The 25,948-nt window shown below is 43.8% G+C and overlaps 1 protein-coding gene across 2 annotated transcripts in view; it reads right to left on the bottom strand.

Moving 5' to 3' along the window:
• The window catches only part of LOC138548445 (vitamin D3 hydroxylase-associated protein-like), a 726,529-nt gene that overhangs the window by 297,259 nt on the left and 403,322 nt on the right, over window positions 1-25,948 (bottom strand). For both annotated transcript variants that reach the window (XM_069642277.1, XM_069642276.1), the window contains exon 7: window positions 1,226-1,350. In XM_069642277.1, coding sequence (XP_069498378.1) covers window positions 1,226-1,350 — 125 coding nt within the window. The remainder of the gene's footprint in view (window positions 1-1,225; window positions 1,351-25,948) is intronic.

The raw sequence follows: 25,948 nt of genomic DNA, 5'->3' as shown, positions 1-25,948 counted from the left end.
CTAGCAACAACTCTTCTCTCCTCATGGCAATCACCCTTGATGATATCTGGCCCTGGCCAAGTTTGGGGATGCAGGCCCCAGCAGGCTATCTGCATCTGTTTCCTGGGTTGCCTGACTCATGTCAGGGATAGAGTTATAGCCCTTGGTTAGCTCTGCCACCTTGCTTGTGCCTCCGCTCCTCCCCCAACTGCTGCACCTCCCTGGACTGCTACCCAAACTTCCTTACTCTATAGCTACTCCTGCGCCTTTTATACTCTTAATATCCCATCTAAGGCAGTTGATTGTTTGAACTTTTTTCCACTTCGAGCATGTTTCTGCAATGCCCAGGGTTTCTTTGTCCTGCCTCCCTACCATGTGTTTCACCTTCCTCTCATTCCTTTCAGCTGTTTCCTGTCTCCCCCATCTCTGTATGTCTTTCTAACTTGGGTTTCTCTGTTGCTGTTGGCTCAAATAGTGCTGCCTCCATCTTGAGATCAGGCTGAAATATCATGGTACCATGCACTCTGCATCCCCATGCCCTAACACTGCTGGTAAACTCTCTGAAACCTCCCACTGTCTAAGCAGTTCAAGAGACCCCTAGTGTGCCATGGTGAGCATTCCTTCTCCTGGGCAAGCGGGCATGCAAACTGTCTAATCCTAAGTGTTATATCTGCAACCCTGTGGTTGTGACCTGTGTATGCCCCGCAGTACATTCTAACAATCCCACAGTGTTACTTAATACTTGTGATGTATGGGGTTTTGCTGTATTAGTTTTGGGGCATCACCTAGCACGAGAGGTTGGTTAGACCTGGGACTCTTCAATGGGCTACCTGTAGGTACCATATCACAGAGTAGGTGGCTTTCCCTGGCTCCCAAACCCTTCTGATCCTCCTGCTAGCTTTGTACATGCATCTTCATCACAGGATGCATTACATTGGACAATCAAGTAGGAACAATTGGAGACCATGCCCTACACTATTGGTCTAAAGTGAGAAAAGGCACACGCCATCTGAAAATCACAGCACCCCATCAATTAACAATAACTTACTTTACACAGATCAGGTCTGCACCCTTCTCTTTGTTACTTGGTGTGGCGACCTAAATATTCACCACATGTACCTGTGGCAGTGGAATACACAGCTCCACATCAGCATAGGTGTGGCTTGTGCCATCCTATGCCAGCTTTAGTATTCACCCAAATTACAGTGAGCATACATTTATGCACTCAATCTGGTCATGTTGTTACCTCTTCATTGAAGTGAATTGGTGGCACAGTTGGATCCAAGCCAAACATTTCATCACACAAGACAGCTCGCATGAACAATGCCAGGCTGTCCACATCCCTCGCCATTGGCCCAAAGGCTCTTTTAACTAGGAGAGAAATAAAAGGACATACAGGTCTTCAGCGTCATATATTTTTTATAAGACATACAGGTAAGAAACTAGGCCTCACAGGGTTTTCCTGGGGTTCTCAAAGATTCTTGGTTACCTTGTTTTTGGGCCTCCCCTGCGTAACCTACTGCTAGCATATCATAAATTGCATTATATACATATAATCTGAACTGCTCTAAACTCCAAGCCAGGCTGAGGCCAGCCAGGAAGAGGAGAACAGAGCATCCACGTAGGCCTGCAACCATAAATTAAACATTCCTATTGATTTTGACTGGGATGCATTTCACAAATAGAACTTTGCAGTAGTTTTGACAGCTACACATTTCATAAATGTGCATTGCAACTATTGACTTTAACATCCTTCTCTTCTCAAGCACAATTGGAAATAAGGCATTATTCAAACCTTTCATAATGCTTGATCGTTAAAACTGGGTTAAATGGAATCCACAAAAAATCTTGGTGCATTTAAAAATTCATTTCTTTCTATGCAAAAAGCAGAAGATAAGAAATGGCCCAAGCAATAAGCCACTCTTCTAACTTGGCCCGTTTACAAATATTTTTTAATTACTTTTAAAACATTATCACAGCGGGGCCAGCATTTTCATGCAGCAGTTTCAAAACAAACTATTTATAAAAATCAGAATTATTTTGAAAAGATTTAATTGCAAAATGCAGAACAAACACAACGTGGGCTGCAAACATGTTCCCAATTAAAGATGTTTATGTAAACTAAAAGACACAAGTTCAAGCTAATATAAATAAAACACCAACCAAGAGCAAATGCTTTCTTGGGACAAACTGCTAACCGTAAATGTTATTGATAAAGTACTTATGGCTTGTATCATTTGGCAAAGGCCCAGCTTGTTTCAACATGCCAATTCATACGACTAATAATGACACGACTGGATTAAAGTAAACAAACATTTGTTCTACCGTTTCTAATGATTAAATGAATGGCACCATTATGTGTTAGAGTTGGATTGGCGAACAAGGAAACGGATTAGCCTTTATAAACCAGCTGTTTTAGACAGGTGATCGGAATTCCTGAAATTTCACTGCAGTCGACAACACTGTGGACCATGAAGAGCAGAGCCTGGACAAATTCTGACCCACAAGACTTGACCCTTCCTGGGTAAGAAGCAAGCAGAAAAGCTAATGACTAGGCCAAGACTCTAATTCTAGTCTGTGAGCCTAAAATGTGTATTTTGACAATTTTTTTAAATTTGGATTTTCAATTCTTGCCTCAGTTAATTGGAGGCACAGCTAAATTACATTTTTGGAAACAAGGAGCGAAAAGCTTTCAGCTGTCGCTACCCTGAGACAGGAAACTCCTCATGGGGCTTAAAAATGCCCCTTTTCCAATTTTTCAAAACTCAGATTTTTTACTGTTTCACTATTTTAGGGGCTAAAATAAAAGCAATTTATACTCCATTTTTAACACATATATTTACTTTTCCAGTGTTGGTGTTTTGCTTGGACACACCCACATCATGCCTATTACCAGGGCTGATAGGGCTTGTTTGGGAATACTGAGCCCGGAACAATCGCCTTACCCCTTGCCAAGCCCAACATGGCCTATGTGGAGGCTTCTAAGGAGCCCCCCAGGAGAGGACTAAATCATCATTGACGGAAAAGGTCACCCAGAAATCAGATTCCCTCCTGCATATACAGGAGTAAGTAATGGCTGTACGACAGAGGTCTTGGCGATAAGTATCCCAGAAGACAGTGGCTGCTAGCTGAGAGATGGAACATACTGACGAAATCAACAATTCCATACTGACCATTCCCATGACAAGCTTGGAGATGGACGGAGACCCTTCAGACTGCAAGAACGACCATGCAAGCGTGTCAAAGGAAATATTCCACAAAAATAATTTTTAAAATCTCAATCCCCGACGAAATCCACGGATTATTTTATTGTGGAGGCATTGGGACAGTTCCAGCTGGATGTCAAAGTGCTGGGTGAGGACCACACTTGTGTTGCGAGCTGGAAAGTTATTAAATAAAAGATTATTTTCGATCTTAACCTATGTAAAAACATCAGGGATTTCTGTCTTTGGGCAGAATCCCTCACCAAGGTTATATTACAGCTACGACCAGAAAGGATATTGCCAAAGAGTGTCAAACTGACTTGAAAATCATTGAGGTTCACTGCAAGCTGCTTGCTATAGCGTGTCAAACCTGAGGTATTGGATGGTAACAAAAACCATGAATGTCATTCTGTTTCAATCTGTCCATCCTCTGATGTTGCATTAATGTCGGCTTCCACAGACCCCCATTGTGATGCTATTTGTCAATCCCACAATTGACCGTGGATTCAGCAGTTTCCATAGATAATTTATCTACTTGTCTTTCTGGGAGGGATTTGCACACAAAAATATCTAAAATGCCGGCTGTTTCAGATACACACTTGAGAACACTCATTATGGACCACAGAAATATGGTTATGACCAATGTGACAAAGCCGGAGATGACTGAAACTATACAAGTACTACGGAATAAGGTACCGTTCTGGCTCAAAGCAAGAGTAGGCCAAGGATACATTAGAAAGCAAGATTTAAGACTCCTTTACAGGACTCAAATACATAAATGGTGTGTGGAGAGCAATACTGACTGCATCATTATTGGCTGTGGTCTGATTAATCTTCTAGGGATCTTGAACTTGCACAAGAAGTTGATTAAGTGTTGCCTCCAATTTAAGAATAGTACAGTATTAATGTATTTATTTTTTATTTTATTTCTTTATTTTCTTGCTTTTTGCTGTTTTTTTATCCCTTGGTTTTAACGGCACTATTATAGTTCTTTTTTTTCTGTATTGTTTGTTAGCGTAACTATTATTCCTTTTTCTTTTGTGTTTCGCTGTTCTTCCAGTGCCCCGAGGCTTCTATGTGTGTTGCCCTCTATATAAATTAGCAAAGGATTGTATTGAATTAATATATTTTATCCTTCCTTTTGCTTTTTTCTTTTACATTATGTTTTTGTTTATATGCTGTGACAAATCCCAAGGGTTTGGCACTATTTTAGCGTGGTGTAGTCCCTTTCCATGAGGCCAGAGAGGTGAGGCCGCTACCCGATATTCGCCCTGGGGGTGGTTATCAGCGGGAGGATCTCGTGGGGAGGAAGAAACCCATTGAGAGTAGTGACCAGTTTTGGCAAGCACATTACCCTTTCCCCCTCCCACCTTCCCTCTAAACCCACCCTTCACTACATTACCCAAAACTCCTATGTGGTACTACAGTACATCCTGGTTAACTACTACTGGGACGAGGAAGAGAGCGCAAGAGATGATAATCATCACATGTGAGTGACATCACGCGTGATAGCCTTTGTCCTGATCTGATTGGGCCAGCCTCATTTAAAGCCAGAGAGGCAGTGGGAGAATTGCGTCTTTGTTCTGAGTCCGTCATGGATCACGAGAGGCTGCAGGTACGCAGAGGTTGGCCATGTAGAGGAGAACAACACGCGCCATGGAGAACCGCACATGGAGAAGGCTCATGAACCAGGAAGCAGACTGAAGCAGAGGCAAGCTGCCTGTAGTGGAGCAGACCCGCGAGCATGCAGGTATACGCACACCGAGCAGTGGAAGTAGTACGGAGTGGCCCGGTGAGGATGCTAGAAAGCCCAGGAAGCCGCAGAAAGCTGTGGGAGACCCACAAGCAACCTGAGAGGGACGCCCAGCCTCTACAGGCAGCAGGGATGCGGTTCCTAAGGTTGGGGAGACCCAGAGAGAGCAAAAGGCAAGGGGCAAGATTCTTGAGAACTATGTGAAGTGGATCTGGGACCCAGTTTTGAAACATAAACATCAAATTAAGGAAAATACAAACTTTGTATATTTAAACCCCAACCTCCACAGACCTTGGCAAGAGAGTAAACCAATGCTGTGGGGGACAGACAATGAAAACTGTGAAAACCTACAACTGAAGGGGGTCTGAGAAACAATACTGGGTGAACAAGCCCCAGGAGATCACAAAAGGGAACAGAACTGTTGTGGAAACAAGCAAGTATCACAGACCTCGGCAAGAGAGTGAACCAAGGTTGTGGTTGAGAAAAGAAGAGAACTGGAAACGTAATCAAATGAATAGGCTCTGGGACCCACAAGGGGACATGTACCCCAAAGCCTAGATACGAAGCTTGCATATTCAAGGGACATTTTAAGACCTTGACAGGAAAGTAAGACTGTGGGTGTAAGAGAACAAGTGTCCTTGGCAGGAGAGTTAACCAAGGAAGGGTTGCTAATATAGGGACAGGTGTCCCCCCACACAAGACAGTTTAATAGAGATACAGATACAGTGGATAGGCCATGGAGAAAGGGAGCCAAATCCTTGGGTCTTTATGGAACCTTTACTTGTTTTCCTAAAAAGAAAAGACTCTTGGGAAAGTGGATAATCCTTGAGTCCTGGGGAACTTTAGCTTTATTTTCTACACATTTTAGAACTTTTGTATTTAGCTGACAAAATCGGGCTGCAAATCGGCAGTCAGGAGACATTTCCCCTTGCACATTATATTTAGTTTAGCTTGTGAGGGACAGAGTAGGTTTTGGAAACAGGACGGTGAACTTTACTTTGGACATTCTGACACAGACCGCGTCGTTAGTTATTTTTGCTGAGGCATGAAAACCCCTCTTAGAGATAGGGCTAGTTAGGTTTTCCACCACCTCCCCCTTTTTTACTTTGTAATAAAAGTCTTTGTCAATCAACATACTACCCTTGTGTCCATCCGTCTCTTACTCCTTGACCCTCACAATGATATGTTGTCTTGTAGATGTGTTTGTTTGTTTATGTTTTGTGCTAGCGCTCTTATGCCTACGGGCATGTGTGCTAGAGCTATGCAAATAACAAATAATACAAATTATAAATAATTATGTCTTTTTTAAAATGAGCCTTTCAGTTTTCCCTGTGCTGGTGAAACTCTGTTTTATTGTGTTACTGGTTTCGGCACAGTGTCAAAACCTGTGTTGCCCCTCGTACTTTGGCCTGGATAAGTGACACCATCAAGGCACTGAGGAAAGACAAGAGGCGTCCATTGCAGAGAGATTTAAAAGACTTTACCTGTAATCATTTTGATCCATGGCTCTAGATCACTTTTAGGATGTTCTTAGTAAACTACCCATTGAAGCCATGGTCTTTTTGAAGGTTTTTAGTCAACAGAATTACAATTGCATGATTTTACATTTTACTGGACCACAATGGCTACACGCACACCCATTGCTGATTGGTTGTTTTAAATCAAAGAGTAAGATGCTGGATATCTAATCAACTACTTTATTGCTAATGTTAGGAATTTTATATTGTTTCACTAGTCTATGTGTAATGCTCATACGTTTTCTCTACAAGAAAGTAAAGATAAATAATACTCCCACTTAGCATTTATATATGTGTTTAAAAGACAATTTATGACAAGTGCAACACTTGTTGGGTTGGTGATGAAACTGTGTAGGGAAGATATTGATAGCAATTAATGTTTATCATGCATACAAGGGTAATACAAGGGTAATACGCACCGATACATAGATTCACCCAGAAGGAAGACCCACAAAATATTGCTATCCAATAGTAAGCCGGTCATGTCCTCAAGGGTAATAGTTTATCTTGCACTAAAGCACAGAGACACTACACTCTCTAGAGCCTTGCTTCAGGTAATGCAATATTCTCTGCCACAGAACCTGCCAGAGCCCCTGGTGAGCATCTAGGCTGCCTTTGGAGTAGGTTAGTTTCTGGCATGCATGGTAGGATTTAAATCTTGATACAAGCAATCAACAAATATTGAAAAGCCAAGTGGTGGGGGTTTGGAAGGCCATGAAACAGCCATTCGCTCTGCATTGCTGGTTTCAGAGAACAAATACAGGCGTTCCACCAGAGCCACCAGCCATTTCCCACTTTGTCACTCATGTGTTCCTGAGATATCCACAAAGGTCCATAAGATGTGAGATGTAAACAAAGGAGAATCCTGGGGAACTGAAGAGTACCAAACTTGACCCCATCATTTTGAGGGCTCTGTAAGCGGCAGGTTAACAATAATGTGAGTATGCTTGAGAAACGAGCAAACAAAGGAAATAGGAATTTCTGCAAGCCAGCCGCTCCAAGGCAGTGGGATGGTCACAGCCTTTCCTAGAATCTAAAAGAGCATACTGACAGAAGACTGCAGCACCCATGTACAGCTGTAACATCATCCTGGAATTGGGCAAGCAGAAAGTGGACACCACCTGACTCAAGCCTCTTCATGGCATTTTGTATCTGGAACTGTGCAGCAGTTTGCAGCAGAAGTAGATTTACATAAAGTGTTAGGCATCCTTGGTACTAGCCATTCCAAAAGCCCACTTCTAACTAATGATTACATGCCACGGTTATCCTGCTTATGATGCCAATTACACACCCACATAGTGAATAAAAGTAACACCACAAGATAGAGGAGTGGGCGTTCATATATGGTTCAGCAGCACAGAGATCAGGAGAGAGTAGGGAAAGGATGGAGCAGAGTGAGGGAAAGAGGGTGGAGAGAATGAAGCGAAGAGTAGGAAAAAGAGGGAGTATTTGTAGCAGATAGCGTGAGAGATTGGGAGAGAGGAGAGATAGAAAAGATGGAGGAGAGGCAGAGGAGGTGAAGCATCTAAGAAAAGAAGTAGAGGAGGAGGAGGCAGTGAAAGATCAAAGGACAGAAGATGAGGAGGAAGTGAAACATCTAGGAAGGGAAGGAAAGGAGGTGGAACATATAAAGCGTGATGGTAATGCCTATAAAGACTAAGAAGGAAAAGGAGTAGGAAGAAGGAGACCTACCACCGGATTAAGGATAAACGGCAGAGGAAAAATAAAGGAAGGAAATGAGCGAAAAGGAAGGAGATGAGTGATCGGAGAACATCTAGGAGAGAGGACGAGGAGAGACCTTAAGGACTGGAGAGAAGAGAAGGAAAGGAAGTGGTGTGACAGTTTCTCCTCTTTGGCTCTGAGGGTGTGTGGGAGTAAATCAGGTGGCCAGTCCCTACCACCTGCTTCATCATGATGCGAGGCCCAGGGGCAGTTTTATTTATTTATTTATTCGTATTTGTAGAGATCGCAACAGCCCAAAGGCATCGTGGCACTTGTTACAGTGAGTGAACAGATCTTAGTTACATGTAAAACCGACATACTTATTGTACATTTTGTATAAGACAGTTTACATAGGATGATGGGTGAGTTGGAGGCTAAGGAGGTGGTGGGAGAGTTGTTAGTTGAGGAGTTGTTAGTTGAAAAGGGAAGTTTTCAGGTTTTTACGAAAGGCAAGGAGAGAAGTTTCTGCTCTGAGGGCAATGGGTAGTGCATTGCAGAGTTTAGGGGCTAAGTATGGGAATCCTATCCCTCCTGCTTTAGCCCTGTTGATGCGAGGAACAGTGAGTTGATTGGTGTAGCATGTTCTGGTGGGCCTGGCTGAGATCGATCTGGATAGTGTGTCTGAAAGGTAGGCAGGTGCGGTAAGGTTAAGGCATTTGTGTGTGGTAGTGAGGATTTTAAAGGTGATGCAGTCTTTGACTGGGAGCCAGTGAACTGTCTGCCTTGCATGTGAGATGTGGTCTCTTCTTGGGATACTTAGAGCTGCTCTTAATGAGTTATTTTGGGTGACTTGGAGTCTATATATTTTTTTTATAGAGGTGCCAGCTAGGAGAGTGTTGCAATAGTCCAGCTTAGCCCCTATGGTGGCTCTGGCTATTGAGAGACAGTTGTCCTTTGTTAGGAAGGTTTTTATGGCGTTAATGAGTTTGGTACTTAACGCGGAGGCAGAGACAATTGCGCTGACTTGCGTGTTCATGGATAGTGTGGCATCAATGTGAACCCCTAGTGTCTTGACAGAAGATAGGACGGGGATGATGCAGTTGTCAATGCTGAAGTTGGAATAGAGACAGTCTAGCTTCGCTAGTGTGGTCTTTTGGCCTAGAATAAGAATCTGTCTTGTCTCCATTGAGACATAAGCCATTAGTGGCCATCCATGCTTAAATTGTTGAGTAGATTTGACATAGCACTGTAGCGTCTTGGTCATTTGTGCCTGTTAGAGGAAGGAGCACCTGCGTATCATCACCATAGTTTGTGTATGCAATCCCAAGTGCATTGAGTTTATCAAAAAGGGGCTTAGTAAAGAGATTGTATAGAGTTGGGGCAGTACAGGATTCTTGTGGGACTCCGCATTGAATGATAGTGGGAGCTGCATTTGCTGTGTTTGAGAAAACTTTCATTGCTCTACATTCTAGGAAGGAGGTGATCGAGGAAGCTGCTTGGTCGGGGAAATGCGCTGCTTGCGTAAGGTGTGCAGTAAGGGTTTTGTGGTCTACAACATCGAAAGCCGCTGAGAGGTCTAGGAGGAGAAGGAGGGCGGCTTTGCCTTTGTCCAAGATTCAATTTTTTTAAGTCTAGCAGGGCAGATTCCGTGCCGTGCCCTTTGCGGAATCCAGACTGTCTTTTTCCTAGGATGGAGTTAGTTTCCAAGTATAGTTGGATCTGACTGTGAGCGGCCTTGTCTAATATTTTGAGACAAAATGGGACAGTGGTTATGGGCCAGTAGTTATTGGGCTGAGAGGGATCTAGCGTTGGCTTTTTCAAGAGGGGGCGCACCCAAGCCTCCTTAAGGCTGTCAGGGACTATGCCTGATTTAAATGAGGCGTTGATGAAGACCGTCAGGAGTGGAGGAAAGGGCTCAGCACACTCCTTAATAAGCTTGGGGGGGGCATACATCGCACTTGCATAGCGATGGTTTAAGGTGCTTAAGAATTACTATAACTTCAGATTCTGGGATCTGTGATGTCTTTAAAGGCACATTTTGGGAAGTTGATGGTTTTGCGGTTAGGCAAGTTTTGAGTAGCTTGGTTCTGGTTCAGTAGGGCTTTATAATGGTCTTGAATTGTGTTTTGTAGGAGGTCTATTTTTTGAAGCATAGCGGCTTGTATGCTTTTGCACCATGCTTCATCTTTAACTATCTCATCAGTGCATCTTTGTATTTTAGGGCAGCTGCTTTGAAGTTTTCTTTAGAGGCGTCACAGGGGTTAGACTGCCAGATTTTAAGAGCCAGGCGTTTGTTAGCACGCAAGGTTTGGAGCTCTTCTGTGAACCATGAGTTTACATGGAACAACTTTTTTCTTTTGTGCATTCTAGTGGGGCAACGGAGTTTACTGCGTTTGTTAGGGTGTCCTTATATATAGCAGCTAAGATGTTGGGGTCTTGCGAGAAAGGAGGTGCTAGGCAAGAGAGGCCAAGATCGGGTCGGAGGTTCTCTGCAGTTATCTTTTTTGCACTTCTTGCTAGTGTGGCAGGGGCATGTGTGGCAACTTTGGTGCCGGGGGCTTTGGGGACGGTGAATTGTATGCAATTATGGTCTGTTCATGGGCAAGCAATGTTAGAAGTGATGGAGGAGGCACAGTTGTGGTCAACAACCCAGTCAAGGGTGCGGCCTTTGGCGTGGGTAGGGCTCAGAATTTTTGGGGAATACCCAGATCTGTGAGATCTTTGGTGAGTGAGGTGGCGGCTTTATCATTGGGGTCATTGAATCCTAGGTTAAGGTCGCCTAGGAGTAGAGTTTTGGTGGATTTTTTAATATTGTCACTGTGAATGAGGTGTCCTTGGAAGTCTGCAGGGAGACCGGGAGGCCGATAGATGATATGAATATTGATGGTGTTTTTGGGTGATCGGACAGTTTGGCTGATAGGATGTCTGCGTTACCCTCCCATGGGTGAGGAATGGGCCTGAAAGATAAAGCATTTTTGAAGATCAGTGCTACCCCCCTCCTAATTTAGAAGGTATATCCTGTCTGAGGATAGAGTAACCTGCGGGTAAGGCTAGTGTGATGGCCGGGCCAGATGCCTCATGTAGCCATGTTTTAGTGATGGCTAATATATCTAGGTCTTGACTTGGAATTAGGTCATTTACTTCTAGAGCATGTGTGGTGGGAGAGCCAACATTGAGCAGGGTACATTTGTAATGCGATGGTTGGTTGAGAGCGGGCCTTGTGTTAAGTGGCTGTGTAGAATTCGAATTAGGGATATGCAGACCAGAGTGGTGAGTGGTGTGTCTCACAGAGGTGCGAGTTCCTAGTCTTACGTTTCTGCATGTTGCGGGTGTGGGAAGAGCGGTGTTATGCATGGGCAGTGTGCGTATTCTGAGTCTGGCGAGTCTGGTGTAACAATTGAGTGTGTGAGTAAGAGCATGTGTAGATTTTTCCCTCACAACTCCAGGGGCCAGGTATAGAGGACCACTGCATGAATACTTTGTCTCTGGCATAGAATTTACCTGAATGCTCACTGCCTAGCCAATACCTACTTAGGGTCTATTTTATGGCAGGCATGTGCATATAGACCGTAGCTCAGCCAAAGGGAGTGGGATCAGGAGTCTGTTCATGCCCAGAGACAGCTTTGGGGAGTGTAGGTGTTTGGAGCAGCGGAGTGAGAAGGCGTGGAGAAACGGAGGTGCACAGAAGGCGAATGAAGAGAAGGAGGTGGAAATAGAGCTGAATATACAGGAGGTGATGTACGTGGAGAGAGCAGCGAAGATACAGGAGGACGGGTTGGAAAGAGGAAACTGGAGTTTCAGGAGAAGTAGGTGACTGGAGAACTAATGGGGTAGAGAATGATAGAGTTCACGGTGCAAGTAGTGGAGGAGGGGAGAGGAAAGAAGTTGTAAAAATCATCAAGCTAGAGAGCAATGAATAGAGGTTGGAGAAGAACATTAATCAGGAGGGGAGAGGACAGAGAATGGAAAAAACATCAAGTAGGAGGGGAGAAGACAGAGGTTGGAGAAGAATATCAAGTAGGAAGTGAGATGACAAAGATTGGAGGACAACGTTGAGCATGAAGGGAGACGACAGAAATAGAGGTTGGTGAAGTAGGATATAGAGGAGAGAAAAGTACAAAGTGTGCCAGAGGTGTGCACCATCATAGAAGGAGGAACTTCTTTAAGGGGATATGTGGTGTTTGATCAAATTTCAAATTTCGTTAACTTCACATCTTGTTCTTCGATTTGGACCTCCCATTTGTCACTCCTCCTCTTTCTTTTATGGGAGAACCCCATATGGGCGGTACCTTGCCCCTAACCCACCCTATGTATATCATTCCCCTCACATCCACATCTTTTTTTATTTTTATTTCTCTTTATTAGTTTTACAACATATTAAACATTCCCCCCTGCCTCTCCCTCTCTCCCCCATCGCCCAACCCCACCCCACCCCTCCCCTCCCCTCCAGTGTTCGCCAGTCCTTTCCTCTTTCATAGATTCCTCACAGGGGTTCTGTTAATGCATATCCAGGGGTTTCAGGCGTTGGGAGCACCACTGAGCCCTAAAGTCATCTTTCAGAAATGCCAAAGTCTCGCCCCAGTCTCTAGCAAATGTTCCCAGATTGTTGTTCATTGCATATGTGTGGCCCATTCAAGCGCCACGACCTCCCACTCCTTGCAGAGCCAGTCTTGTACCGTAGGAATGGTTGGACCCCTCCACCATTGGGCAATGAGGGTCACTGCTGCCAACGTCAGAACCACCCTGGCCTTCTCCCTGGTCCTGGATTCCCCTTCTTCCCCAGCCTCTCTCAGCCCCAGCAAAATTTGTTCCGGAGATTTACCGGCCCCTTCCCCAAAAGCCCGAGCATGTGCCTGTAGCACCTCCCTCCAAAAAGGCCTGATACCAATATTTGTTTTTGTCTGCTTGACAAAATTTGAAATTAGTGTATACTTAGTACCAGATTTGATGAAACAATATATTTCCATTGGAAGATAAGTAAAGAATGGGGAGGTCCCTGGAGACATATGGCAAACCACAGACAGACAGTAAGACCATAACAAACAAACCATTGTCTACAATGACTAAGAGAAAGATTACGTTTTTGTTGGACTACCGGGGAGGCTAGCCAACTAACAGCCAAAGGGTACCCATCTAGGTCTAGAAGCAGGTTTTCCAGGAATGGGAGAGTGTTGGTTCAATTATGAAAAGAGCTAGCTGGAACTGAGTGACAGATCAGGTCCCTGAGCTAGAATAGCACTATTCATAAAGATGGAGCCCCTCCTACAGTGGGATTGCTCATTCTACCTCAAGGATACTACCCATCCTGTGGCCATAGGCAGAAATGCACTTGACTCTGGAGAAGATCGTTTTGGTATACTAATAACTGAGTGTAACAAGGAGAACCTGTGATAAGAGACTTTGTTCTGTGGGAAAACACATTCTGCTTACCGACTTCATTTTATGCTTCTGGGAGCAAGACGAAGAGATGCACAAGTTGTTTAAGATTTCTCTGACCAAAACCGCCTTCCTGTCACCCTAGGCAGAGGAAACACTTGAACCAGAGACCATGTATAAAAAAAGGTAAATTCCCTGAGGGCTCCACTGAGACAAGCATCACACAATTCTACTTTCACATGGAGGGAAATTGGGAGTACACATCTTCTGTATCCCTGGCTGGATAACACCCTGACTAAAGAGAGGCTATAAACTTTGCCAACCATTGAGACTCGATCTGGAGTGGCCATCTCTTTCATTGTCTCTCGAAAGAAGATATTGCCTTGTCAGAGACGTATGCAAAATAAAAAAGTCAATATAACATTGATATTATTGAAAACCATTTGAGGCTTGTCTGGGTGTGTTTTTCCATGCCTTCATGACAGTTGGAAGAGGAAGAGACTGAGGGAATGAGACGGGCTGACAGCTGTAAGGAAGGCATAGTGTTAATAGTAGACACAGACACAATAGTTGCAAGTTTAGAAAACCTTTATTTTGTAGTTTACTGGGGTTGGTGGAACTCCTAGATGGCCCGAACTCTAAAAGGGGAGTAGTCTTGACCATAAAATAAACAATAAACGTGTCCAAGTCAGTCTAGTCAAAATAAAAAGGCTTGCCCTCCTTCTCAAATAACAAATGGGTAAAGGGAATACAAAAAGGAAAAATAGTGTCTTAAAAGAAATGTCATAATGGCTTAGGTAACAACTCCCTTCCCCACATTCAGCAGCACAGGGTCTCGGGAATTTTTTAAAAAGGATAGGTGGATGGTACAATTCTATCAGTCTTGCACACTCTGGCTTGCTAGTACAATTCAACAGTTCAGGTTTGGGCTTCAAGCTTTTGACTTTCTAATCAATTATTTAGGCGTTGTCCGCCTCACCACAAACGCACAGTTCTATTCACCACAGGCTTCCCTCTGCCAGACTCAAGCCTGCTTCTCTTTTCACATTCAACTCCTCACGTCATCACGGTTCAGCACAGGCTTCCCTCTGCTGGGCTTGAGCCAGCCTTTCTCTTTGTGGCGGTTCCCGTCCCCACATTCTGCCTTTCACACTTAACTTTCACTTTACCAAAGTTCAGCACAGGCTTCCCTCTGCTGGGCTTGAGCCTGTCTTTCTCTTTGTGAGGGTCCCCTTCCCCACGTTCTATCCTTATCTCTCTTTATTGTCGAAGACTTTCGAAACGGCAAGAATTTCAGATAGACCTCTGCATGACCACAACACCACTGCTCTTGGTACTTGTAGTTTTACTTTTGCCCTATTGGCCTCTTTCAAAGTTCACACGCAACACTAATACCTCTTGGTACTTGTAGTTTTATTTTGCGCTCTTGGCAATTTTCAAAGTTCATATAAATTGCTTTTCACTAATCATTCGGGAAAGTAACCGCACTTTCTTGCCTTCGTTTTCCACTTTCCATTACTCAGAACATTTCACAGAGACTTTCGAATGTGCGATTATGCATCGTGGGGCCACTCTGTTACTTTGTATACTTTCCTGAGCATTCAATCATTGTTCTCTTCATTAAGTGTTTTATCAGCACCCGCACGACCTTCAACTCTTGTTACATCTTTCTCTTTTCCTCTTAATACAATCCAGGCTTTTGTTTGCCTTCGATAACTCACCGGTCGTGTTAATTGTTTTTTTTATTTCAATGCTTTTCTCATAGCAGTCAATGCCGTTACCAATGCCTCCTCTGCTCCTCCCCAACTCCGTCGTTCACCCAGGAGGGTAGTGGGCTGCCTGGAAGCACTTTGAAGGTTTCCCTTTTCCGCTCACTCATATTCAGTCATAGAACGCTTATGGCTTCCCGAAAGGATGGAAATCTAGCCTGGCTCTTGCTCGTTCTCCACAGCAGTCGATCAGCCCCTTGGCCTTTCAACTACCAAAGTCTGGTTCGGATTAGCCCCGAAAGAGCTGTTCATTCTCATACCCAGCCTCGCTCAGAGTGTGCCTGTGAGCGCTACCTGTTATCCCGACAGGGAGTGTTAACAAGTGGCAGGTGTATGTAATTCGTATTACGTGCCTGACTCTGCCTGATCTCATTAGAGGTACAGAACCATTGCAAGTCAGTAGAGGTAATCCTCCTGGCCTCATTCCTCATCTTCCTCGGCTCAGTAGTGTTGTCAATGTGAGGTGGGGAGGATTTATGGGATTTGTAGTTTCCCATACAATAAGCAGGGATAGGGATTAGATGGGTTAGGGAAAAAGTCGGATACTATGTCTCACCATCAGGTGCCTCTCCTCCACTGCCCGAGGACCCCCTACCCAGGTGATCCTCCTTCGCTTGTCCACCCCCAGGGTCGGGATCCAAAAGCGATGGCCCTTCCCTGGCCACGGGAGTACGGGATCCTCAGGGACTAGGCTGTGAATCACCCTCTGGTTTTTCACAGAGCCATTAGAGCATGGTAAAGTCCAAGCAAAGACAAGCAGGAAGAAAAAGAGGATCCAGCCCAAGGTTAAAGGAAGGAGTAGTAGAATGATTTAGCAACTGAACAAGGAAGACTCCTCTATGCTGGTGGGGAGGTTGTAGATTCAGAGCCTGTGTAAAGCCTGAGAGAAGGAATTAAAAGTTGTATTCATTTTTGTGCTGTAACTTGAAAAGGCACGTCTAGGAGATCAAAAGGGATGAAAGGTTAACGTACAGTGTGGTCCATTGTTGTAGAAGTCTGTCTCCTGACCCCTCTTGGGCAAACCTTGGGTACTGGATAGAGGCACCTGGTTGCCAAATTGCTGGTTACAAATGTGTGACCTAAGCAAAAATAAAGAGGTGATGGCTGGAAGGTTTAGAATGAATCTTAACCTCCGGCATTGCTCTGGGCAGCTCTCCAGAACAACGTTCTTCGCCTGCCAAGCCATTACAGAAGGAGAAAGACAATATACAAATCAGGCTTGGTCCCACTCAAAAAGGGGCAGTCTGGTCCGAACTGGTAGGTCACATCCCCTCTACACAAGACCACAATGTGTGACCGGACAACTTCAACATCAGGCAGAGCAAAGGAAGAAATGTTTGGGGGACTGCATTCCAGAGAATGTGATTGGCTATTTAACCTGCCTATGAAGGAATTCAGTACTAAGTGAGAGAAGGAAGGACTGAGGACTACAAAACCTGGTTGGATACTGGCATACTCTAGGTAGTCTCTAAGCCCATCACCGTGAACCCAGTCATCCTGTACCAATTTATTAACCAAAATAAACTCAATACTGAACTTATAATTGATCACAAGTAATCTGTTTTCCATTTGTTGTGCCACCACCCAAATATAACTTGCCAAAGAGCGTACAAGAAAAGGGAATTGTTTAAAACTGAAATGTCTGAGGCTCCATTATTTTTTACACCTTATGCTATATAGTTTTTAAGATGCCACGTGCAGAAGAAAGCTTGGGAATCAATCATTATGTTATACCTATCAGAGAGGAGGACAGTGTTCACCGAAAGAGTGAAGATTCTGAGCGTTAGTGGTTACCAGTGAGAGTCATCTGGTTAAGGGCTCAAAAGGTACATGCTCCTAGCCAAGAATTCTTTTAAAATTCGTTGGGGGTGTAGTGTGCATTTATGAAGCTCTGTCTGTCGACCATTAGTTCTAAAGTACCCATACTGGGTGCATTTCTATGGTTGAGAATCAGCACCTCCCGGATCTTTCACCACTGTTACAGAAGCTGGTCTACCCCTCTACAGAAAGGGGTAGAGCAGTGTCTTTGACCTCTTAATCGAGCAGCTGAGGCCTGCCCAGTGATTGTCATCATTCACAAGAGCATGCCACCACGTTTTGGCTAGAGTAAACCCTGCTCAGATGTCAGGACCTTTAGAGCCATTTAATACTCCTAGCCAATCAATACCACATCACCACAGCCACCATCCAAAGACTAGCCAGCCACTTCTTGCCACTTACCGCCCACTGTTGGATCCGCAACCACCATAGACCAGAAGACCTAATGGTTTGCACCCATATTAGAAATCTAGTAAATGCAAGCACCTCTTTTGCCCTTAATACAATACGGTATGGAGCAAACAGGTCTTATCCCAATCCCTATTACAGACATATTTTATTCAATGCAGGGAAATGGTTTGTCATATTTATCTGCCAGTGTGATGGAGGATGGACAAAAGGGTGCATCATCCAAATTTAGCTAAGGCTATATTACTTAACATTTTGAACCATGGAAAAAAGGAAATCTGGAAAAGTTGCTCCATTTTTCCAATAGGAAGATAGGACTTTCAGCCAAAATGTTTTTCTTGATGTCACTCAGCAAATATAGTAAAACAACATAATATGGACTGGGGATAGACCGTTTTTCTCAATTCTCTATTGCACAAACAGAAAGATAAGTGTCAATACTTTTAACAGTGATGCAAAATAATCAGGCCCCAACTAACTAGAGACCACCACTAGACCCCCACCTACAAACATCCCACTGCACACTAGGCTGTGCCCAGCACTGCCTACCAATTCTTCCACCTTCTATGCTGAGTACACCTATAGAATCCCATGACAAACTATGCTGAGAACAGCACTGCCTAACAATCACAGTGTTAACCACCAGTCACGACCTACAGCCTCCTGCTACAGACTATTCTGAGCATAGCACTGCATATCAACCACATTATGTTTTTACCAGTGCTCAAAACAGAACACTCCTTGCAGTGTATTAATCTGCCTTCCTTATGAGTTTCTTCTCCCACATCCCCTCCATCAAGTAAATACATCAGGTACATTTAAGGCCCTCTAGGAGCAAAGGGTGCTCTTACTACATTGAAGGACCTGGATAAGCCTAAAGCCCATGCATACCTTGCCAGTCAATAGTTGGATGGGTTCAGGGTGTAAACATGTCTAACTAACTTAGTACCACAGACATTACAAAGACCCACTGCACCTTGTCCCCCCACATCCCCAACCACACTTCTCAGGGGCTACCACCCACACAGGGAAATTAAGGCCTGGATGTCCCGGTGCTACAAAAGAATTGGCAGCATGGGGGAGCTCACAACACACAATCATCCCATCAGTTATCCACAGTAGGGCATGTTTCTACTTATCCTACTGGCCTATCTGAGCACATTTCATGATACAGATTAGTACCATTCTCTCTATTCTAAAACTGTTTTTCAGCGTGTTCCTTGTGCAACCCCATATATTGAAGCTCAGTGCTCTTTCTATAAACACATGTAGACGCCTAGCCAATTTATGCAACCCAACCCAAGAGATTGGAGCTTACCATCTTTCCATTCCGAGCCCTCATTGCCGACTTCCCTGTGAGCCGCAAACCTATTCACCAGGGAAATATAGGCTCATGAACCAGTGCACACACCCGGCTTCTGAGGCACAAACCCACATAGCAATCTATTGTCAAGTTCGGCCAAACACACCTAGGAAGGCGGTATCAGGTAAAATTGTGTTATTGTAAATGTGAAAAGAAACCAATTTAGAAAGTTCGCTCTGAGCAATATTTCTAAATCGAATGGGCACGCCCCGCAATGCACAAGAGGGCCTGGCGGGCCTGTAAGGCCTGTAAGAGGTAAGTTTCCGGCGGCCCAGGTAAGTGTTTTTGAATGTGTTTTTGTGTGTTTGTGTGTGTGTGTCTGTGTATGTGATTGTTTGTGGTGGGGATGGGAGATGGCAGGAAGCGAGTAAATGTGAGTGTTTGTGTGACTGTTAGAGTGTCCCTGGTAGGGGACCGTAGAGGAGTAAGGCTATGGGTGTGGAAGGGAGGTGGAGGAAAGAGCCGTCCAGGGGGTTTCAACCGTTGATTTATAAGAAATCCCACCAGCGAGGGAAGGTGTGGAGCGGGCTGGAGATCAGTTTTGAGAGGCAGAGTTTGAGGGGGTCATGGAAGTGTCATATTTCCGCATACTGAAGGCCGCACAGATGCGTGCTAAAAAAACTACGTTTTTTGTGTTTGACCTTCAATATGCAAAAACATCACATAGAACCTGGAAGGCATATCCTACACAAAAAATAATAAGCCTACGCTCCTGCCTTGTTTGGTGCCACAACAATGTTCCTTCTAAAAAACATTTAAAGTTTTTATGGGAGGGTGACAAAGAGGAAACCACCATTAGCAATTTTATTATTATTATTATCTTGTTTAAACCTTTACAATTTTACAAAATCAACAAATATTTTCAACATTTTTCAAAATTCATAAATATACATCAATAAAAGGATAAAGCAAGAAACATTCCTAAAAGACATTACTCATATTTCTAGAATATTCATTATTATTCACGAGTTGTTAGCTCCGAGTGAATACATTTACACACGGGTAAAGCTAACATTTTAAGCATTCATAGCTTAAGCTTCTTTTTCATACCATGTCTACATTTTGAATTAAGTACATCTAGTAAGCTTTCTGGTCTTACATATTAATATTATGCCACAGGCAAAGATCATTGCTGTATCTAGGGTTCAACCTTAGTGATCATTCTAAGGCGCAGATGTTATGCAAGAATGTATGCACTTTCATTTTTAAGGCAGCTAAATTTCCATGCAACATTTCCGTCCACAGTTTCTCTCGATCAACATTAGCTGTATCTAATACAAATTTTGAAAAGCATTCAGTTCTTTCTTGAGCTAAGTTAGGACAGACCAGTAATAAAAGTTTTGTTTTCCTCTGTTAGGTTACAAAATCTACAACCAACCTTCTGCATATTTAAACCACGAATTGTCAAAATTTCATTGGTGCTCATCACATTAAATCTGAATCTCATCATTCTATTCCTATACAGCCTCGATGGGTATTTTACTAAATATTTTTCAGGAATCGGAAACCATTTCCAAAAAGAGCCTATTTGAGAATATAGCTTTGAGTTCAGCAGTATAACATTGTTTTCTAACCAGTCATACGCTTTTACTGTTTCTTTAACTTTCCCATAGTTTCTTAACAAAGTCTCGACTGTTAAACCCACATTCATCAATATGGTTTCACAAGCTGCCGTTAGATCAGACATGAAGTTTCCCTTTTCTACTACTTTCAGGTGACAATATAATGATAAATTACGTTCAGAGAAACAAGCCTGTTGAATGTTGGCAGTCAAGATCATAGCGCATAAGTGGCAAAGCAGTTGGTAGCAGTTGTATTGGGCTTGTGTTAAATGAGTGGTGGATTTCGGAGAGGGAGACGGGAGAGGGAGAAAAAGATGAAGATTCAGGCAGACTAGAGGAGACCAAAGTGGAGGTGAGAAGTGACCCATTGAAGTTATTCAGTTGACAATGGCAATGGGACTGCGAGGGATTAGGTACAATGGCATGCGTTGGAGAGGAGGATGATAAGCTGATACGAGGAATGAGAATAAGAGGTAAGGGGCATCTGGAGATGGACAATTATAAAAGTGGCTATTTCAATTAGCATTGACTTACTTAAGGAACCCAGGTGTACCAGCAGTAAGCTTTGCATGCTTACTGCTGGTACAGAATTCCAAGGCCTTTCATTTAGTTGCAGTCTGAAATATTGCAGAAAATCTATCCTCCTTGAGCATTTGCCAATCTTAGATTCTGGCTTTGGAAAAGGCACATGGCCAGCAAGCAAATGGGATTGTAGTTAGATAGTGTCCTGGTGCTACATTGCCTGATGAATCTTAGACTTATTTGATTGTTAGTTAAGTCCAAATACAAAACTATCTCTTTTGAAGCGTGGCATGTTCCATTTTCTTGGAACAGCCTAGATCAGTGATGAGCTGCCCTCCAGACATTGTGGCCTATGGCAGCCATACTACCTCACCATTGACTAGTGTGATGCAAATAGTTTGGCTGATATGCAATTTATTAAGCGCTCATACACCTTGAAGGAAGTATTCATAGCCCTGTGAATTGGGTAGGCTAATAAATGGCATTCAAAAATCTAATATCATTGAAAGAGTTTCTAACTATTTCAAAATTGCAAGTGGCCGGACATTTGGCCTACATTGCCCAGCAAGGCATTCCAAAGGCGTGCCACTTGCACCACCAATGTTTTATCATCTGCTCTAGCCTTGTTGAACTTGGGACCAGTACAAGTTCCATTCTTCTTTTTATTTCTTATTGGGAATATCACTTGTCTCCTTGTTCTATAAACCTTTGGCACCTCCACTGCAGGGCCTTGCGTCACCAAGACTAGACAGTCATCTGACTCTTTGATTCAGGATTGCCGGAGAGTCACTTGGCTCATCCTCCTTTACTAAATTAGTAGTCTTCACGGACACCAACTTCAGGACAATCCGCTCTCCTTCCCACTTCTCTCTTATAGTTTCTCATTTCCTCCTTAGTGCTGGTCTCATTCCTTCCCTCCTCTTTCTGATTTTCTCTCTTCCTCGACGTTCTGCCATACGCTGGTCTAACATTTAAATCCACTCTTGACTGCTCCTCACTTTGCTGCCTGTCTCTTTCTCTTTTCATCTCTTATATTCACCAACAACTGTTCTTCTGTATTATAATATTCGTCGCTGGTCCTCCTTTCTCCAATGCGTGTCTGTCACCTCCTCCTCTCCACCTTTCACTGATGTTGTCTCCACCTCATCTACCCTCCTCTGCACCTCTATCAGATTCTTCTCTGTCCCCTCTTCCTCTCTGTGATATCTTCTCCACGTCGTCTCCACTCCTCTGCTCTTCGTTCAGCTCATCCTCTCCTTCTCTCTTCTTATCTGTCCTCTCCTCCTTGCCTATTCTCATTTACCATTTCTCCTCTTCCCCACTCCTCGGCTTTGTTCCTCTATTAGCTCCTCCTCTCTGCTCTGCTCGTACCTCCTTTTCCTTTCCTCTCTCTTGCTCAGCCCCCCCACTTGTTTTCTGATGCGATAGACACTCTCTTGCTCTGTCTGACTCCAACTCCTACACTTCCCTTGACTGCTTGCCCCCTTTTATAACCAAATGGGTTGGCCCGTTGATTTGATATTTACATTATTAATTTCATATGGGTGTTTGTTACAAGATAGCTTCCTGATTGGATGGCTCAGGAAGGAATAACCAGAACCCCACATGTCCCTGTTTATATTATACAGATAGAAGAAGGAATATAAAAAAAAACAATCTCCAAGTTGAAGCAAAAGGGACACATTCTTTGAGCACATAATACATTGCACAGAATGAGTTGAACTATGCTGTTTGCCACTGATTGGCATATAACTTCCACAGTCAGCTTTGACCCTGAAGAAGTGGAAGAGTGAAAACCTTGTACCGAATTGTGAAATGTGCACTATAACAGTGAAATATCTGAGATCATTGAAGATGCCAAATTTTCCTATTGCTGCTATGCTTGGCTAATTACTCAATAACAAGGTACAAAACATGTGAATAATTATAGATGGTTTACCAACCAGAGAAACTGTTTGGTTGCAATATTAACTATGAGTGACAAACGGGAATGGGTTAGTAGGAGGTGGAGAAGGACTTGCTTGGGAGGAAGTCAGAGAGAGAGGGGTGAAAGAGGCAGGACCTTGGCAGAAAAGATGGCAGGAGATGGCACTTAATGTGTGAGGGCAAGGAGGCAGGAAGACTTAGATGGGTGGTGGGCGAGTAATGGAGGCAGGAATGAAGGGGAAGGAAACCTGTGAATGCCAAGGAAATAAGGCTGCAGACGACTTTGGAAAAAACAAAACCTGGGGCCATGCCAACAGCACGCTAGAAGGACTTTACTGACACTGAATCTTGCTTTCCTTGAAAGGTGAGCCTCTGGCCCATCTGCTGTAAAAGAAACAGACTGTATTACAAGTATTTTATTTCTTATTTTATTGTGTTTATGTTCAGTCTTTGAATTTGCATCATATATTTTACAAAAAAGATTAAAACATGTATAATTTTTTTATTGTAATGCCAGTTTTTACAAACTTTCATTACTTTAGTTATCAAAATTCCCAAAAAAATCAGAAACATACCTCAAGTGAATAAGTTATCTATTACAAAACCATATCTTATAAAACAATAAGCACCAAACATCAACAAGCACTTAACAACAATATCCCATGAACAAGTTGTCGACACAATTACATTTCAATCAGTTAAATCAAGTTCTGCTCTTAAATTTTATCATTCACACTTCCAACGTTCTAGTGCTTCTATCCTTCACTAGACTTCATGTCATTTGCTTTCAAATCGGGGTCTCAAGAATTGTATCCATATAGTTAACCACCGCGCATGTCAATTTGATGTTATTCCCAGATATTGCATGTCCACCACACATCCATATCATCATTCTTGGGTGCAAACTGTCCCAGTAGTCTAGATCTCACGGCTGTTGTTTCAGCACATTCAATTAGCGGATGTTTTATTGATTCTGTATGTTGATTACAATAAGGACAACAGTTGTCGTTTGTATTTTTGTCGTGTCCTAACCATTTATTTTTAAATTTGTTTATTGGCATTTTCAGTAATATCACTTATAAGTTTTGCAAATGCGTCTTGTGCATATTCTTTTACAATGCTTTTCGGTTTAGCCTTAACAGTATAACAAGCAACAAATAACAAATAACAATAACTGTCTCCTTGCCATGTTCGTATGTTTCAGCGTCTCTTGTTTCGGGGTGGGGAGGGTTGTAGGGAAGTTGGGTGGCATACTCAGAGAGGGCGCAGGGGGGATACCTTCCCCTCATTTCTCTGAGGTTGCCCTTTCATGTCTTGCAGATAAGTTTGTTTCGGATCATGGGCTCATGGGGGCTTGTCGTCTGAGGGGAGAAACATGTTTCTAGTAAGTTCTTTCCATGCCTCAAGAGCTCTGCTGGACTTGTCCGTAGAACTAGTGACACTTTCTTCCCAGGCCTTGGTCTCAGCCGACACCCATCGCTCTATGTTTCGCTATGCCATGCTTTGTATTGTGGTCCTGCGGGTTTTTCCAGGACATGGCTATGATTCTTTTGGCCAGTATGCACGTTATGTCCATAAGCCTGACTATGTGTTTCAGTTTGGCTAGCCTAGGATAGGTTCCCAGTAGGCATTCCTCAGGTGTCCATTTGTAGTTCGTCATGCCTGTTTTCTTGCATGTATGTTTTACCCTATCCCACAGCGTCTTAGACTTGGGGCATTCCCACATCATGTGGATTAGATCTGCTTCCTCCGTCATGCACCAGGTGCAGTGTGACTGCGCTTGTTTGTTAAATTTAGCTATTCGTTTCGGGGTTAGGTAGGGTCGGTGCAACACATTCATCTGTATTTGTCGGAATCTATGGTTTCTGGACACCTCTTTGGGGAATGCAAGCGCCCTATTCCACTCCCCCTCTGTCATTTCTCTGCCTACATCTGTTTCCCATTTACCCTTCATTTCCATGCTCCGGGGGTAGGTATGTCGCTCAGGTGTCTGTATATTTCAGATATTGGTCTGCTGCCCTCCCCCATATTGTATAGCAGCGTAAGTAATGGTTCCGGGTCCGGTTCCTCAGGCCATGCTTCCCATTTACGTCGTGCTGTGGAGCAGACACTCTGGTACCAGAGGAACTGGCCCGTGTGGATGGCCTCTCTGTCCTGTAGCATGGCAAATTCTTTAAAGGTGCCCTCTTCATAAAGGTCTCCCCAGGTGTAAACCCCTGCGCTTTCCCATAATCTGATTTGTTTTAGGTCAGTGACTGTTGTGTACAGGTCTGCGAGCAGGGGTATTTCTGGTGTGTAAGCGTTCTGCGTGCGGGTAAGTGTCCTTGTTCTACGCCAGATTTCCCTCCCCCAGGGTGACTATGAGAGGTGCCGCTCCCAGCAGTTTCGAGGGTACCCAGACCAGTTCTTTCAAATTGAGCGGGGGGCTCATGGTCTGTAGCAGGGGTGTTTCATCTGTGGGCTCATCAGATAACCATTTAGTTACAAAGCTAAGCTGGGCTGCTAGGTAGTATTTTTCTAGATTTGGGAGTTGGATGCCGCCTTGTGTGTATGGTAGGGTCAATGTCGACAGCGCTATCCTGTGTCTGTTTTCCCCCCATATGAACTCTCTTATTATCGTCTCAAGCAGCCGGAAGAAGGGTTTATTATTATAGTAGTGTACATTCTGGAACCCATATAGGAATCGCGGTAAAACGATCATTTTAACTATGGATGCCCTTCCCATCACAGATAAGGGGAGTCTCGACCAAAAGTTCATGGATCTGCGCAGGGCCGGAAGCGCTGCTTTGGTGTTATGTTCATGCATCAGTGCGGGGGTGTGCATTATTTGGATTCCTAGGTATCGGAATGTGGTGGTCTGCCATCTTATCCCAACCTCCGGGAGTGTATCCACGTCCTCATTTTTCAGGGCCGCTAGAGGGAACAAGCAGGATTTTGCCTTGCTAAATTGGATCCCAGAGACTCTGGAATAATTGTCCAGGACTTGTAGTATGGTTGGCACATTGAGGTGTGGGTCCCTGACATATATAAGGACGTCATCTGCATAGAGCGAAATGATGTGATCCACCCCTCCTAGTCTTATGCCGGCGT

Source organism: Ambystoma mexicanum, chromosome 1q (assembly GCF_040938575.1).
Source record: "Ambystoma mexicanum isolate Mex_15411 chromosome 1q, UKY_AmexF1_1, whole genome shotgun sequence".
Taxonomy (NCBI): Eukaryota; Metazoa; Chordata; class Amphibia; order Caudata; family Ambystomatidae; genus Ambystoma; species Ambystoma mexicanum.
This window is presented reverse-complemented; position numbering and strand designations above follow the sequence as displayed.